Below are 17201 nucleotides of genomic sequence, written 5' to 3'. Positions count from 1 at the left end.
ATGTTGCATTTCCATTATCCTTTAGTACAAAATATTTAAGAAATTTTATTGTGATTTCTTTTTCAGTCTGTGGGCTATTTTGAAAGATATTTTTTAATTTCTAAAGATATGAGGATTTCCTAGTTATTTTTTTATTATTGATACCTAGAAATACTAAGGTAATTTTGGTATTTTGAAATTTGTTGAGATTGGCATTATGGCCCAGCCTATGGTCAAGTTTGGTAAACATTTCGTGTATACTTGAAAAGAATGTGATTTGCATTTGTTGGTTGTAGTGTTCTGTATATGTCAAGTAGGTCATGTTTGTTAATGATTTTGTCTGCATATTGTATTAGTTACTGAGAGAATTGGGTTAGACTCTCCCACTGGCATTGTGGATTTGTCTGTTTATCCTTTGTCAGTTTTTTGTTTTATGTATTTCGAGACCAAGTCAGTGCATAACATTCAGGATTGTTATTATCTTCCTGGTGAATTGAACCTTTTATCATTATGAAACGTCCGTTTTATCTCTAGTAATGTTCTTTGTCATAGGTCTTGTGTGTGTGATAGTAACATAACTATACCAGTTTTCTTTTAGTTAAGGTCTACATGGTATGTCTTTTTTGATCCTTTTACTTGCAACCTGTTTGACTCCTTATATTTAATGTCTGTCTCCTGAAGCATCATAAATTTTTCCCCAGTCTTACAATCTTTGTTTTTTCATTATTTTTTTTTTTTAAAGATTTTATTTATTTATTTGACAGAGAGAGACATAATGAGAGCAGGAACACAAGCAGGGGGAGTAGGAGAGGGAGAAGCAGGCCTCCCGCAGAGCAGGGAGCCCGATATGGGACTCGATCCGAGGACCCTGGGATCATGACCTGAGCCGAAGGCAGACGCTTAACGACTGAGCCACCCAGGCGCCCTTTCATTATTTTTTTTAAAGATTTTATTTATTTATTTATTTAGAGATATAGTAGGGGGGAGGAGCAGAGGGAGAGAAAGAAGCAGACTGCGCTGAGTGCAGAGCCCGACATGGGGCTCAGTCTCACAACCCTGAGATCATGACCTGAGCTGAAGCCAAGAGAGTCGGATGCTTAACCAACTGAGTCACCCAGGCACCCCTTTTCATTATTTTTCCTGTCATTGCTGGTGTATTTGGATTTAAAGTAGCACCTGACTAATTGTTTTCTCTTTGTCTCACTTGTTCTATGTCCCTTTTCTTTTCCTTTCTTCCTTTCTTTTGAATTAGTTTAATCATTTTATTTCTCCCAATATTAGGTTTTTAATTCTGTATTCTTTTATTGTTTTTTTAATCGTTACTCTAGAGATTTTAAGATGCATCATTTAACCTTCAACTCCAGAATAAATGAGTACTTTTATCTCTTTCTAGACAGTGTAAGGATCTTAAGCCACCTTAATTCTATTTATCCCCTTCTCACCTCTGCTGCTGTTGTTTATTTTTATTCTCTATATTAAACTTCACAAGGTGGTATTATTGCTGCTGTTGTTTTATAATCAGGGTCCATTTAGCTTTATCCACATATTTATCTGTTCTGTCCTTCCTGCATCTCTCCATCCTTCTATTTGTGGAATACCTGTTAGTATTTCATTTAAAATGTCTTTCTGATGGTGAATTATCACCACTTTTTCTCTGAATATCTTATTTCAACTTCATTTTTGACAGTAGTTTTGCTACATATAGAATTCTGGGTTGGCAGGATCCCTTACCTTCCTCCCCCCTTTATCATCTTCTGGCTTCTTTTATTTTTGTTGAGAAGTCAGCTGCCAGTTTTGTTGCTTTTTTTGGTGAGTCTTTCTCTAACTGCTTGTAAGATTTACTTTTTCGTTTTTAGCAATATTACTAGGTACTTAGGTGTAGTTTCCTTTGTGCAGTGCTGCTTGGGATTTGTAGAGCTTCTGGAATTTGTGGAAAATTCTCAGCCATTAACTTTGCAAGTGCTATTTCTATTTTCTTATATCTCTTGCTCTCTTTCTCTTCAGCTGTGTCTAATCTGTTAAACTATTTACTAAATTCTTAATTATTTCACTTTTTAGCTTTTTGTTTCTTATAATTTCCAGTTCTTCTTCTGAATAAATTTTGTTTCATTTCCTTCAACATATTCAGCATAATTATTTTGAAACCCATGTCTAATAATTTCATTATCTGGATATTTCTGTTATCATTTCTCTGGTTTTTGGATATGTCTTATTGCTTTGTATGCCTGGTTATTTTTTATAATGTATGGCACATTGTATATGAAAAACTGTGGATATAATTGAAAGATCTGGATATTGGTTTTTTTCCTCCAGAGAGGATTTAATAATCTTTGCTTCTGATGTACAGCTAGTCTAGGACAACTAGCAACCCAGATCACCTCAACCCTGTTATGGATTGAGATGATTTGAAGTGGGACCTAAATCCTTTGATGGCTGTTTTTTTTGAGTTCACCCTTACTTTTTAGGTAGTTTTTCAGGATCTGAATCCAGAACCTAGGTTTTACAGGACCTCCATCCCTCTTTGATGGGCCATGAACTCCTTATTTTTATCCCCCTTTCCTTTCCGTGAGTTGTTGGAAGATAATGTTTGGCTTCTGTCTTACTTTCTTTTGGAAAAGGCAGCTGCCTCTTAAGGGAAGGCAGCCACAAGTGCCCGGCTCACTTCTCTGGGTTTCTGTCTTCTAGATTTGGGCCTTATATTTCCTTATCTTTGTGGTAGTTCTTTGATGCCTTCTAAGAGATTTAAAAAAATGTTTTGCCCAGATTTGCTAATCGTTCTTTGTAGGAAGACTGGTCCAAATTGTTTATTCTGCCATTAACAGAAACAGACCCTAGACCTCTCCCCTCCCCATCTAGATTTTTAAAAGACATCCTTTATATATATCTTTCACAAATTAATGACCATTTGGGAATGGTGTGATATCAACCCATGAGTTCTTTCTCCTCCATTACCCTTCAAAAAAGAAACTCCCTTTTTCTCCCTGCCTTAGAGTTACACTTTTGCTGTTCCTTGTTTTTGCTTTTTAACTTTTCGAAGTGTTGTGTTAGGGCCGAGTCTGGTGTAATAGTCCTGTAGCTGACAAGGTAAGACTTGGGGCTCTTCCCTGTGTGTATGTCCCAAGCTTTAGTCTTATTGTCTGTCACCTTTCTTAGGATGCTACCTTCTCTCTCATGTCTTATTCTTTAGTTTAGCTCACCTCCTTATCACAGAGCTATTATTGGTTCAGAGAAACTCCTCCCTCCCACCCACATTGACTGTCACTCCTTTACTGAGTCACTGTTACACTGATGGGAGAGTACTTTATCTCTCACATATGGTAGAGGAAAAGAAAGAAGGTTGAGAATCACTACCATATGGTTTCTGCCCAGCTCCTTGGATATATCCACAATAGTATGGTTTAGGTTCATCTCTAGACTGTACATGTATCTTTTTTTGGTCCTTTATAAACCCAAAGAATCTTTATTATTATGTTTCTATGTGGTTTTTTTAGATCTAAATGAAAATATATCTGAGAGATAAATATCCCTTTTCCTGTTTTCTTATTTCATCCCATTTCCCTGGGTTTGCTAGCACTCAAAATATTTTTTAAACCTCACAAGACCTGTGTGCTTCCTTTGTGAATGGAAGGGTAGGAGAAAATCTGTTCATATCGGGCTGGAAGGAGAAAAAATCTGATTAGCACCAACATAGGCAGGGGACACGGTAGCAGATGGACAGTAGTAATTGACCTTGGTGAAAAGGAAAGGTGGAATTGGCTTGGAAGTGAGAAATACCTTTTGATATGTGTATTGGCCAGAGAGCAGCTCTCCTCATTTTTCAATTCCTAGTTCCTTGGAGTCCTTAGCTTTTGTCTGCAGCAGATAGGAGTCTTTATACTCTTGTCTGGCAGGTAAGATAAGGATGAATAGATATCTTCCTGACATTCAGATCATTTCTCTGAAGGGTTTGTGTGTTTGTTTGTTTGTTTTTAATGGGAAGATTCTTTAACTGTGATTATATAGCATAATTTCAACAGTACTAAATTTATGGTATGTAATGGGTTAAATACACTTTTAAGGGTTGCATTGAAACTTCACCATCATGTGTATATTGTATGAGGAAAAGTATTTAAAAATCTTAAGAGCAGACTTTAAAATGAATTTTACAAACAATAGTTATTGGCAAGTTGAGGAATAATTACTGTTACATAGAGAATGAAATGTTGAAGAAATGAAACTTTTTCTTGTGATTATAATCAGTGTGTTATTTTTTTATAGGGCTTCTTGTATGCATACAGTATTAGTACCATTATTAAAACCACAATGAATCTCTACATGTCGATGCAAAAACCAATGACCAAAACCTCAGTTAAGGCATTATGCAGGCTTGTTGAACTTCTCAAGGTAGGTTTAAAATTATTTTACTTGCCATTATAATTGAGAATTGACCTGTGCTTAAGTTAAGGTGGTCTTGTAATATTTGACTTCTTGATTATGAGAATAAAAAATTGTGGGAAAGTGTACTTTTCTCTCAATTGGCTAAAGAAACTAGCCATTGAAAGACATTTTTGAGTAACTTTTTATGAATGGCCAATATATTTAAACTTTGTTAAAAATTAGCATATAGGGGCGCCTGGGTGGCTCAGTTGGTTAAGCGACTGCCTTCGGCTCAGGTCATGATCCTGGAGTCCCAGGATCGAGTCCCACATCGGGCTCCCTGCTTGGCAGGGAGTCTGCTTCTCCCTCTGACCCTCCCTCCTCTCATGCTCTCTCTCTCTATCTCATTCTCTCTCTCAAATAAATAAATAAAATCTTTTAAAAAAATTAGCATATAATTTTGATTTGAATTTCCCTGATGGCTAATGATGATGAACATTTTTTCATGTGTCTGTTAGCCATTTGTATGTCTTCTTTTGAGAAGTGTCTGTTCATGTCTTCTGCCCATTTTTTGACTTGATTATTTGTTTTTTGGGTGTTGAGTTTGAGAAGTTCTTTATAGATCTTGGATACCAGCCCTTCATCTGTATTGTCATTTGCAAATATCTTCTCCCATTCTGTGGGTTGCCTCTTTGTTTTGTTGACTGTTTCCTTTGATGTACAGAAGCTTTTTATCTTGATGAAGTCCCAAAAGTTCATTTTTGCTTTTGTTTCACTAGCCTTTGGAGATGTATCTTGAAAGAAGTTGCTGTGGCCGATGTTGAAGAGGTTACTGCCTATGTTCTCCTCTAGGATTTTGATGGATTCCTGTCTCACATTGAGGTCTTTCATCCATTTTGAGTTTATCTTTGTGTATGGTGTTAGAGAATGGTCGAGTTTAGCCATCAGGGAAATTCAAAACCACATTGAGATACTACCTTATACCAGTTAGAATGGCAAAAATTGACAAGGCAAAAGACAACAAATGTTGGAGAGGTTGTGGAGAAAGGGAAACCCTCTTACGCTGTTGGTGGGAATGCAAGTTGGTACAGCCACTTTGGAAAACAATGTGGAGGTTCCTCAAAAAACTAAAAATAGACCTACCCTATGACCCAGCAATTGCACTCCTGGGTATTTACCCCAAAGACACAGATGTAGTGAAAAGAAGGGCCATATGTACCCCAATGTTCGTAGCAGCAATGTCCACAATAGCCAACCTGTGGAAAGAGCCGAGATGCCCTTCAACAGATCAATGGATAAAGAAGATGTGGTCCATTTATACAATGGAATATTACTCAGCCATCAGAAAGGATGAATACCCAACTTTTACATCAACATGGATGGGATTGGAGGAGATTATGCTAAGTGAACTAAGTCAAGCAGAGAAAGTCAGTTATCCTATGGTTTCACTTATTTGTGGAACATAAAGAATAGCATGGAGGACATTAGGAGAAGGAAGGGAAAAATGAAGGGGGTTGGATATCAGAGTGGGAGATGAACCATGAGAGACTGTGGACTCCGAGAAACAGGGTTTTAGAGGGGAGGGTGGTGGGGGGCTGTGTTAGCCTGGGGGTGGGTATTAGGGAGGGCACGTACTGCATGGAGCACTGGGTGTTATATGAAAACAATGAATCATGGATCACTACATCAAAATCAAATGATGTATGGTGACTAACATAACATAATAAAATAAAATTTTAAAAATTAGCATATGGTGAGAGAGAGAAGAAGGAAAATGAAAAGGTTAGCTTAGGTATTGTAAAGTTTTAGTCATGGAAGTTTTAAGCATGTTGCCTGAATTATAAAAGAGTATGATCTGGCACAAAAATTGACACATAGATCAGTGCAACAAAATGGGGACCCCAGAAATAAACCTACAATTATATGGTCAATTATGACAAAAGAGGCAAGAATATACAGTGGGGAAACAGTCTCTTTAATAAATGGTGCTGGGAAAATGGGACAGCTACATGTAAAGAATGAAACTGGACCACTTTCTGATGTCATACACAAAAATAAACTCAAACTGGATTAAAGACCTAAATATGAGACCTGAAACCATAAAAATCCTAGAAGAGAGTACAGGCAGTAATTCCTCTGACATCAGCCATAACATTTTTCTAGATATGTCTCCAAAGGCAGGGGACACAAAAGCAAAAATAAACTATTGGTACTGTATCAAAATAAAAAGCTTTTGCACAGCAAAGGAAACCATCAACATAACAAAAAACAACTGACTGAATGGTTGAAGATATTTGCAAATGATACATCCAATAAGGGGTTAATATCCAAAATATATAAAGAACTTAAACAACTCAACACTAAAAAAAAAAAAAAAAAAAAAATCCAATTAAAACATGGGCAGAGGACCTGAGGAGACAATTCTCCAAAGAAGACATACAGATGGCCGACAGACACTTGAAAAGATCTTCAACATCACTCGTCAGGAAAATGCAAATCAAAACAATGAGATATCCCCTTACACCAGTTAGAATGGCTAATATCAGAATGACAAGAAATAACAAGTATTGGTGAGGATGTGGAGAAAAAGGAACCCTCATGCATTGTTGGTGGGGATGTAAATTGGTACAGCCACTGTGGAAAATAGTATGGAGATTCCTCAAAAAGTTAAAAATATAAATACCACATGATCTAGTAATTCCACAACTGGATATTTACCCAAAGAAACTGAAAACACTAATTCGAAAAGATAATATGCCCCCCTGTGTTTATTGCAGCATTATTTACAATAGCCAAGGTATGGAAACAACTTAAGTGTCCATTAGTAGACAAATGGATAAAGAAAATGTTGTTATATATGTAATAGAACATACACAGCCATAAAACAGGATGAGATTGTGCCATTTGAGACAACATGGATGGACCTAGAGAGCATTATGCTAAGTGAAATAAGTCAGATGGAAAGATAAATACCATATAATTCCATTCATAAGTAGAATGTAAAAACAACAACAAATGAATAAACAAAAATCAGAATCAGACCTATAAATACAGGAAACTGATGCTTGCTGGCGGGGTGGGGGCTATGGAGGGTTGGGTAAAATGGATGAAGGGGAGAGGGCGGTACAGGCTTCCAGTTATGGAATGAGTAAGTCATGGGAATGAAAGGCACAGCGTAAGGAATACAGTCAGTGATATTGAAATAGAACTGTAATGGGACATTGGTAGCTGCACTTGTGGTGAACATAGCATGATGTATAAACTTGTCAAATTGCTAGGTTATATACCTGAAACTAACATTGTGTATCAACTATACTAAAAAAAAAAAAAAAAAAAGACATCCATTTTATAGTGTTCAAATGCACCTGAGGCTAGTCAGCATGAGGCTAATTATTTTGTAATTCAGAGAAAGTGCTGCAATGTTGTGATTTGAATACTTCTGGAAATATAAAATGTTTCTTAGCATACTCTATATAAATAAATAAAACCCCTTGTGGGCAGGAAAACCCACTTAACCTTTTGTAAAAATTGAAATTAAAAATTTTCTAGCTAATTTCTGCTAGTGCCTTTAGATTTGCTTAGGAAATAAAAATTTGGGGGCATTTTTAGCCTTTTTTTCTTTAAGATATTATTATATTTATTATGAACTATCAATAAAAATGTATGTATATGTGTATTTATGCATACATATTTAATAAACATAATTTTAAAAAAATAATAGACACTTAAAAACGCACCATCCCATTTAAGAAATACTAATATTTTCACAAACACCCTGTCCCTCTGTGATTACATCTTATCCCGTTCCCTCAGAGGAAACCATTGTCTTGAATTTTACGCTTACCATTCCCTTGTTTTTCTTTTTTTTTTTTAAATATTTTATTTGTTTATTTGACAGAGAGAGACACAGTGAGAGAAGGAACACAAGCAGGGGGGAGTGGGAGAGGGAGAAGCAGGCTTCCCGCAGAGCGGGGAGCCCGATGTGGGACTCGATCCCAGGACCCTGGGATCATGACCTGAGCCGAAGGCAGACGCTTAATGACTGAGCCACCCAGGCGCCCCTCCCTCGTTTTTCTTTTTTAGTTTACCGGATATGGATGAATCTATAAACCATTCATTGTTTAATTATATATGTTCTTGAAGTTTATATTAATGAAGTAATACTTCATGTATTTTTGACTTGCTTTTTTTTTAAACTCAGAATTTTGTATTTGAACATGTTGGGATGAATAGCTGTCCTTCATTCATTTTCATTGCTGTGTTGCTTTCCTGTGGATGGACCTTTGAGAGGTTTCCAGTTGTGTTGCTATTATAAACAAAGTTGCTGTTCTTGCATGTTTCTTGGTGTAATCGCACAAGAGTTTTTCTGAGGTGTTAATGTGTCTACTGGTGGATTGCTGGGTTGTGTATTCTGTACATGTTCAGCTTTTCAAGAGGATGCCAAATTGTTTCCTACCATTGTTCTGTCAGTCAGTTTACATACCTCCCCAATGGACTAGACTTCCCATGGTTCCCTAACTGGCCAACATTGGTATTATCTGGCTTTCTTTTTCTTTTTTTGGTGGGAGGCAAATGATTTTATTTGTAGTGTTTATTTCCCTGATTGTTGGCGATGGTGTCTTTTTTAAGTGTTTATTAACTGTGTTTTTTCTTTTGTGAAAATGAGTTCTTTTGTTCAGTTTTATCTATTATTTGCCATTAAAAATGTTCCTTTTTTTTTTTTTCTGAGTACTAAACCCTTGTGTATGGCAAATATTTTCTCATACTTTGGCTTGCTTTTTTATTTTTTTAATAGTGGCTTTTGCTGAACAGAAATTCTTAAATTTTAATGTAGTTGAATTTACCAATCTTACCCTATATCACAGTGCTTTTGGATCTCATTTACAAATTCCTTACCTAACCTAATCCAAGGTCCTCAAGATAGTCTATAATTTGCCTAAAAGTTTTAAGTTGATTTTCACAACATTACTTGTGGTTCTTTTTAGGCAATAGAGCATATGTTCTACAGAAGAAGCATGGTTGTGGCTGATTCGGTCTCACATATAACACAGCACCTTCAACATCAGGCTCTTAATTCTATTTCTGTGGCAAAGGTATGAAGTTTATTATGTATTCAGCATAATTATCTTTTCAGTTTGCTCTCCTGTTGTTTTATATGTGTTTTTTTAGTTTAGTCTGTTTACTCCATACCTTCAAGTGTAATAATTCTTGGTCCTTTTCTCCATGGTATTTTATGATTGTTAATTAGAGCGATCAGGGTTATCTTAACTCTGAACTTGCAGCATGGAATACATTAACACTCCTCTATTAAAAAATTACATTTTGTGGCTGAGTCTGTTAAGTGTCTGTCTTCGGCTCAAGTCATGATCCCAGGGTCCTGGGATCGAGCCCTGCATTGGGCTTCAGCGGGGAGTCTACTTCTCCCTCTCCCTCTACTGCTTACCCTGCTTGCGCTCTCTCTCTCTCTCTCTCTCTCTCTCAAGTAAATAAATAAAATCTTTTTTAAAAAATGACATTGTGTAGTTTTAAAATATACCTCTTCTTTAAAGAAATAATTTCCTTATTAAATTAATATAGAAATTTTAGAATGTGGCCTCTGCTATCTTGAACTGCCTCTCAAAAAGCCTAATATGGAAATTTAAAAACATGCTTAATACATCTGCTGTCCTTGACAGCATTAAATGGTAATGTTATAGAAGTAAAACACATAACATCAGAAAAAGCTGAACAGGGAAAGCATTTGTCTAAGCTCTCTTAAATGGAATTGTGGAAAAGATTACCCTGAAGTTTTTCTTCTGAGTCTTTTGTTATTCAAGAATGAAACTGTTATTTCTTGTTTTTTCTCCTTTTATCTTTTAGAAAAGAGTAATTTCTGACAAAAAATATAGCGAACAGCGTCTTGATGTGCTCTCTGCTCTAGTTTTGGCTGAAAACACTCTAAATGGACCAAGCACAAGGCAACGACGACTTATTGTTTCTTTGGCACTAAGTGTTGGCACACAAATGGTAAGTGTATTGCTATTATGGAGGGAGAATGAGATCTGCGATTTCACATTTTACTTGTTATTGACCTAAGAAATCTGTCCTTACTTTGCAACTTCTCTGTCATTCTTTCCCCTTCCTGAAAGAAAACATTTAAAGATGAAGAACTCTTTCCACTGCAAGTAGTCATGAAAAAGCTGGATCTTATCAGTGAGCTTAGAGAAAGGTAAGTAGGGATATACAATGATACTCAAAAGGTAAGGTAATAGAAACATCAATTTTTTGTTTAGCATAGCAAGAGAAGAAATATAACCTAGATAGACCATTAGTTCCTCCTTGTCACTCCTTTAGCATGACCAAAATGAGACTGTGACTAGCGATCATATTTCTTTAGTTTTGCTTCTACAGTAAGGAGGTGGCTTCTGGAAGAACTCCCATGAGAATGTGATACCACCCCTAGAGCATCTGCTAGACCCTGATGCCTATTGGGTTTACTGTCATTGTCCACTAGCATAGTGGACTTTAAAATTGCTGCTTTAAAACAAGGTTTCATCTATTTGTGAGAGACTTAGAGAGTCATGTCACATGTCACATTCTGTAATTTTATTTTGATACATGAATTGGAATTCACTTAAATGAATTAGTTTTTGGAAGCCCCTTGTGACTTTATTATTTTCTTTTTATTGAGGAAGTAATACGTTTCTTGAAGGGAAAATGGGTCTTCTGAATTTTGATTCCCAGGTGAATTAAGGTTACAGCACAGTTTTCATTTAAAGCTTAATGTTTGAAACTTTAACGTTTTAACTCATTTAAAACTTACTGTTTTTTGTTCTGAGAACTTGAGACTTTTGTAGTTAGTAGCATTTAACTTTCTATCTTTGGAAGAAATAGTGAGCCTGCTTCATTATAAGATACTTAATGATCATTTTTTTTGCTGCAGAATGGTGTGAAATGGTCATTTGGCAAAGATTATAGACAGGTTAAGTGTAACTGGGTTTCTGATTTTGTTTTGTTTTTGGTTTTTTTTGTCACTTTTTTAAAAAGGTTCTGTTTTTCAACTTTGAGACAGGTAAAATGGTGCATGTGATACAAGTATTATAAGTTCAGTCATACCAAATAATATTGAAAATTTTAACTATTTAAAAGTTATATCATTTTTCAAGTATGCTTTAGAACTAAAGCATATATGCAGAATTCTGACAATATCAGATATTGGAATGTTTTGTTATCCTTGTTCAATCTGAAAAATACTTATCTTTTGGCTTTTCTGTACTAATTTTGGGTTATGTGATACAGGGAATAAAAAATGGGTAAGACTGAGCTCTTACCATTATGGTATAGAATGTTGTTCCTTTCATTATTTTTGGGATGGGGGGGTGCTTGAGTTTTGCTACCACTAATTACTACTTTACATTGTAGAGTCCAAACACAGTGTGACTGTTGTTTTTTATACTGGCACCGAGCTGTCTTCCCAATTTATTTAGATGATGTATATGAAAATGCTGTTGATGCAGCCAGATTACATGTAAGTGAAGAATAATGTAAAAAATAATCCATCATTTTTAGTCACCATACAAACCATTCTAATTAGTTTTCAATACAATCATTTGACTTAATAAATCATTTTAAAATTGACTGCTAATGTTTTTACAATGCTGTGCATATTTAATAAGCAGTTAGTTTAGTTAAATTTGATATTAATGTTAATGAATTAACTTTTTTACTCATATTCCTATCATTCTCATTTCACTTGATTTTAGTTTATGTCACAGTAGTCTGACATTTACTTGTCAGCAAGGTCTGTGTTACTCAGATCTGTTTCCTTACGGAAATAAGTATTTGAATGCTCAAGACAAAGGATAAGTAAATGTGAATTTTTTTTGATTCAAAGTATCTGCTTTAGAGAATAAAATCTGGCTCTTATTTAGGAAAGTAAGACAGACATGTTAAAAACACTCTTCAAATTGAGATTTTGTCTTTAAAGATAGATAATTAACCTTTGTGATAGTCCTTTTTTTTCCCTTTGTGATATTTCTTAATTAGAGCTCTGGTTTTTTGAAATTCATGAACATTCTGATTTTCTTTTTAGTACATGTTCAGTGCTTTACGGGACTGTGTACCTGCTATGATGCATGCAAGGCATTTAGAGTCCTATGAAATACTTCTGGATTGCTATGACAAAGAAATTATGGAAATTTTAAATGAGGTAATATATTCGAGATTGCATTCCAAATACATGTTTTAAGCTTTTCAATATTTGGAAAAACTTCTGGATTGAAGCAGGCTTTCATTTACATATATGTTATATATTCATATTCATATGTCATAATAAAATTTATGAATCACTGTCTAGAACAAAGGATTTCTTTTTAGTTATACTATCACTATTGTGCTAAATTGGTCTTTAATTCCTAATTTTTAAAAAAATATTTTTTATGTATTTTTTTGAGAGAGAGAGAGAGAGAGCATACAAGCAGGGGATGGAGAGGGACAAGCAGACTCCACACTGAGTGCGGAGCCCAAGGCAGGGTTCAATCTCAAGACCCCGAGATCACCACCAGAGCCAAAATCAAGAGTCGATGCTCAACTGACAGCCACCTAGGTGCCCCTAATTCCCATTTTTTTATATAGAAATTCAGACTAGGAATTTGGAAATTGGTTTGAAAATTGAGTGCTGCTAATGGTAATGCAGTTACTGCAACTTAACTACCGAAATTTTACTGAATTATTTGGCGCGTCACTGACTAAAATTTTCTGTTTATTTAAATTTTCTAAATTTAAAAGATTTACTTGTATAACAAATAATTCAAATGCAGTGTAATATATACCTTCTTGTTTTAATGGAATGCATATTATAAACACTGATATCTTTAAATTGTCATCTAGCAATGTTATATGGAGGGAGAGATTAAAAATGAGTAAACTTCACAATATAAACGATATTCAGGTTTGATAAAATTGTGAAAAAGTTTATGTAATTTCTTGTATTAACTATTCTTATATGTATTTTATAATAACATACATGTTTGGCCAGTATTTAGAACTTAATGGTAGACCAGAGAAGATGATAAATTTCATTACCTTTAGTGCAATGAATTTTGTGATTTTTTAAAAAAAATGATTATTATAATAAGGAAGCTTTTTTTAAAGATTTTATTTATTTATTAGAGAGCACGCTTGGTGGGAGGGGCAGATGGAAAGTAAGTGAGAGGATCCCAAGCAGACTCCCTGCTGAGCATGGAGCCCAACATGGCATTTGATCCCATGACCCCAAGATCATGACCCAAGCAAAAATCAAGAGTCAGATGCCCAACTGACTGAGCCACCCAGGCACCCCTATAAGGAAGCTTTTTAAAAAATTTCTTCTCTTGGGGCACCTGGGTGGCTCAGTCGTTAGGCATCTGCCTTCGGCTCAGGTCATGATCCTGGGGTCCTGGGATCGAGCCCCGCATTGGGCTCCCTGCTCGGCAGAAAGCCTGCTTCTCCCTCTCCCAGCGCCCCCTGCTTGTGTTCCCTCTCTCGCTGTGTCTCTCTCTGTCAAATAAATAAATCTTTGAAAAAAAAAATTTTTTTTTCTTCTCTTGCTAGTTCTCAGGACCTTTCCTTCTTAGCTACTGGTTTCCATAAATGTTATACTTTATATTGTTTATTCATGTTCCTTGTAATGAACTCATCAGACATTAGCTTTTGAAGTTCTTTTCAAGGGTTTTAAGTATTAATGAACATAAAAATTTAGAATTTATCTAACTGCTCCCTGGTCAAAAAATCATCAGTTTAGTTTATTTTGTTTTAAAGATTTTTATTTATTGGTCAGAGAGAGAGCACAAGCAGGGGGAGCTTCAGGCAGAGAAAGAAGCAGGCTCCCCACTGAGCAAGGAGCCCGATGTGGGACTTGATCCCAGGACCCAGGGATCATGACCTGAGCTGAAAGCAGACGCTTAACTGACTGAGCCAGCCAGGCGTCCCAGAAAAATCGTTGGTTTAAAATGGAGAACAGGGGTGCCTGCCTGGCTCAGTCAGTGGAGTGTGTGACTCTTGATCCCGGGGTTGTGGGTTCAAGCCCCACATTTGGAGTAGAGATTACTTAAAAATAAAAAATCTTTAAAAAAAATAAAATGGAGAACAAAGTAATTTTCACTTTGCCAATAAAAATATTTTACCATAGCTTATTTAGACTTTTAAACCAGTTTGACAAATTTTTTCATCATTGCGCTGATTATAAAACTCTAATGGTCAAGCATAGATGCCTTAGAAGAACAATGCAATTGGAATATCATTTTGAAAAATTAAGGTATCAATTCTTTGTGCATAGCATTTACTGGACAAATTATGCAAGGAAATAGAGAAGGATCTGCGACTTTCTGTGCACACTCATTTAAAACTGGATGACCGAAACCCTTTCAAAGTTGGCATGAAAGACCTGGCCCTTTTTTTCTCTTTGAATCCAATTCGATTTTTCAATCGTTTCATTGACATTCGAGGTAAGTGTTCTGTTTTCCTTCTTAAAGTCATATTCTGTATCTGTTTGCCCTTAACTATTAAAGAACAAAAAAACAAAACTTTGAGGGTATTTTTGTATTACTCATTTATTCTTTAATTCGTTTTTGTTTCTTCATTTTTATTTTCCTGGTACCTTATTTTAAAGGAAGAAATTTAATGTTCAAAGACAAGTTGTTTGCAAAAAGTTTCATTTCTCTTGCTTTTTTACTTTTCATGAATCAAAAATTTATTTTTTATTAATTATTTTTTTGTAGCTTATGTAACTCACTACCTAGACAAGACTTTCTACAATCTAACAACAGTGGCTCTTCATGACTGGGCCACTTACAGCGAAATGAGAAATTTAGCTACCCAGCGTTATGGATTGATTATGACAGAGGCTCATCTTCCTAGTCAGACTTTGGAACAGGTATAGTATAAAGTGTTTTTAGCATAGTGTGTTTATAGCATAACAGCGTTTCTCTAAGCAGTCTTTTTTTTTCTTTTTACTTTATTTAGCATGTGTTTATATCTCAAAATATTTGCTATAAAAACTACATGCTTGACAAGAATAAAAAATTAGATGGTGTTAATTTGCTTTATGAATAATTTACCACAGGCTTCCTGTTTACACTCTGACTTTTGTTGAACATCTGAAATCTGCATAGATTTAGATACAGTGTTTCAGAAACACTGGGATTGTGAGGTGACTTGTGCAGAATTGTAAAAAGTTTAGTCAAGATCACAGTTAAGGATTTTAAATGTAGATATAACATAGGCTTTAATGTCTTAGGAAAAAATGGTTAAATGTATATGATTATAAATTTATTCTTACAATGACGAGTGCCTACAAGCATTTGACTTTGCTAATTCAGTGAGCTAATTTACAATATGGTAGTATCTCATGAGTGCAAAAGTTAAAGTTTTCAGTTAATTTGCATGTATTTTTTCTAAGAAAAACCAAAAATAGTATTTATCAAAAAACATTTATTCAGTTCCAAAATTTGAGGATCGTAATTTTTCCTCCATCCTTTTGCATTTCTAGGATCAGTTTGTATATCCTTTCATTCATTTATACATTTAGTATTTACTGAAAAGATGCCAGGCACTGAACTATGTTTTGGGACATTAAAAACAAAACAAAACAAAAACAATTTCAGCTCATGTACTTATAACCTAGTAGGAGAAAAAGTAAGTAAACAGATTTTTAGGTTGAAACATGAGAAAAACGATAATAAAAACTTTAACGGGTGTTGTGATGCTCCTTTGAGCCCCAGTTAGAAAAGCTGTGGGACAATTTATATGATGCCATTAGACATTAGAGTAATAGCTGAAGAATGAAGGATTCTTCATAGGTAACTTGTATGTTAAAGGTGGTCTAGTGTAATTTAAAGAAGCATAAGGATTTGGAATTCGATTTTCTAAAAATTCCTAGGTCTGCCTTTTCCTAGCTGTTTGACCTTGGAGAACTCCTTTAGCTTCATTTTCCTCAGTTGTGGAATTTAGAAGACTAATACCTCATTTTTTTTTGAGAATTACATATAAAGAACCTTGCACAGTGCCTGAAAAACAGTATGTATTTTATAAATATCACCACATATCCTGACTGCCTTTTAGAATCTGGCCATTAGTTTATTTAGTAAAACATATACAGAAGATCTTGGGAAGACAAACAAATATTCTCAAGAATGGTGGGGAAATGATTGAGTCATGAATCTCTGAAATTTTAAACATAACTCTTCTTGTCTTTACAGAAGGGGTAAGAGAACAAGCAGCCACGTTTCCCCAAGGAGATAGTCCTGATTATAGCAGTTAGAAGGCTTTGGTCATACTTTTTGTATAGTTGTTTTTTAAAGTAATTTAAAAATATTGTTAGTAAGTCACTATATTGATACAAGTCTATCTTCAATAATAATAGAACTTTGTGGGTTGTTTTGTAGGGCCTGGATGTTTTGGAAATTATGAGAAATATCCATATATTTGTGTCTCGATACCTCTATAATCTCAACAATCAGGTGAGTAGGTTTTAAAATTCTTTTTAAATGTGGGTGGATGTATAGTAGGAAGTCTGAGAGGCAGAGTTGATTCTCATTAGTGAAAACTAGTGAAATAAAGTGGAATATAATTGTTTAGAGATCATCTTTTTATTCCTTTGCTTTGATTGTATTATCTTCTTGAATGACTTTCCAATTAAATTATCTTTAATAAAATAGATTGTAAAATTTTCTTTGTATAACTGACCAGTGTTGCTATGGATTGTGTTGTTACTTAGCATAAGTTTGTTTCGTTGCAGATTTTTATTGAACGAACAAGCAATAACAAACATTTGAACACTATTAATATTCGGCATATTGCTAATTCAATTCGAACACATGGCACAGGAATCATGAATACAACAGTAAGAA

General features: G+C 35.0%; 1 protein-coding gene across 5 annotated transcripts in view; it reads left to right on the top strand.

Moving 5' to 3' along the window:
* The window catches only part of WASHC4 (WASH complex subunit 4), a 61801-nt gene that overhangs the window by 21933 nt on the left and 22667 nt on the right, over nucleotides 1–17201 (top strand). For all 5 annotated transcript variants that reach the window (XM_034987677.1, XM_034987679.1, XM_034987678.1 and 2 more), the window contains exons 15-24: nucleotides 4237–4362; nucleotides 9321–9428; nucleotides 10195–10341; nucleotides 10464–10543; nucleotides 11737–11842; nucleotides 12407–12523; nucleotides 14630–14798; nucleotides 15072–15226; nucleotides 16737–16811; nucleotides 17090–17194. In XM_034987677.1, coding sequence (XP_034843568.1) covers nucleotides 4237–4362; nucleotides 9321–9428; nucleotides 10195–10341; nucleotides 10464–10543; nucleotides 11737–11842; nucleotides 12407–12523; nucleotides 14630–14798; nucleotides 15072–15226; nucleotides 16737–16811; nucleotides 17090–17194 — 1188 coding nt within the window. The remainder of the gene's footprint in view (nucleotides 1–4236; nucleotides 4363–9320; nucleotides 9429–10194; nucleotides 10342–10463; nucleotides 10544–11736; nucleotides 11843–12406; nucleotides 12524–14629; nucleotides 14799–15071; nucleotides 15227–16736; nucleotides 16812–17089; nucleotides 17195–17201) is intronic.

This window comes from Mirounga leonina, unplaced genomic scaffold (assembly GCF_011800145.1).
Source record: "Mirounga leonina isolate KUSES-001 unplaced genomic scaffold, KU_Mleo_1.0 Mir_418, whole genome shotgun sequence".
NCBI classification, from domain to species: Eukaryota; Metazoa; Chordata; class Mammalia; order Carnivora; family Phocidae; genus Mirounga; species Mirounga leonina.
The sequence above is the reverse complement of the archived record's forward strand: the minus strand, read 5'-3'. Positions and strand labels throughout refer to the sequence as shown.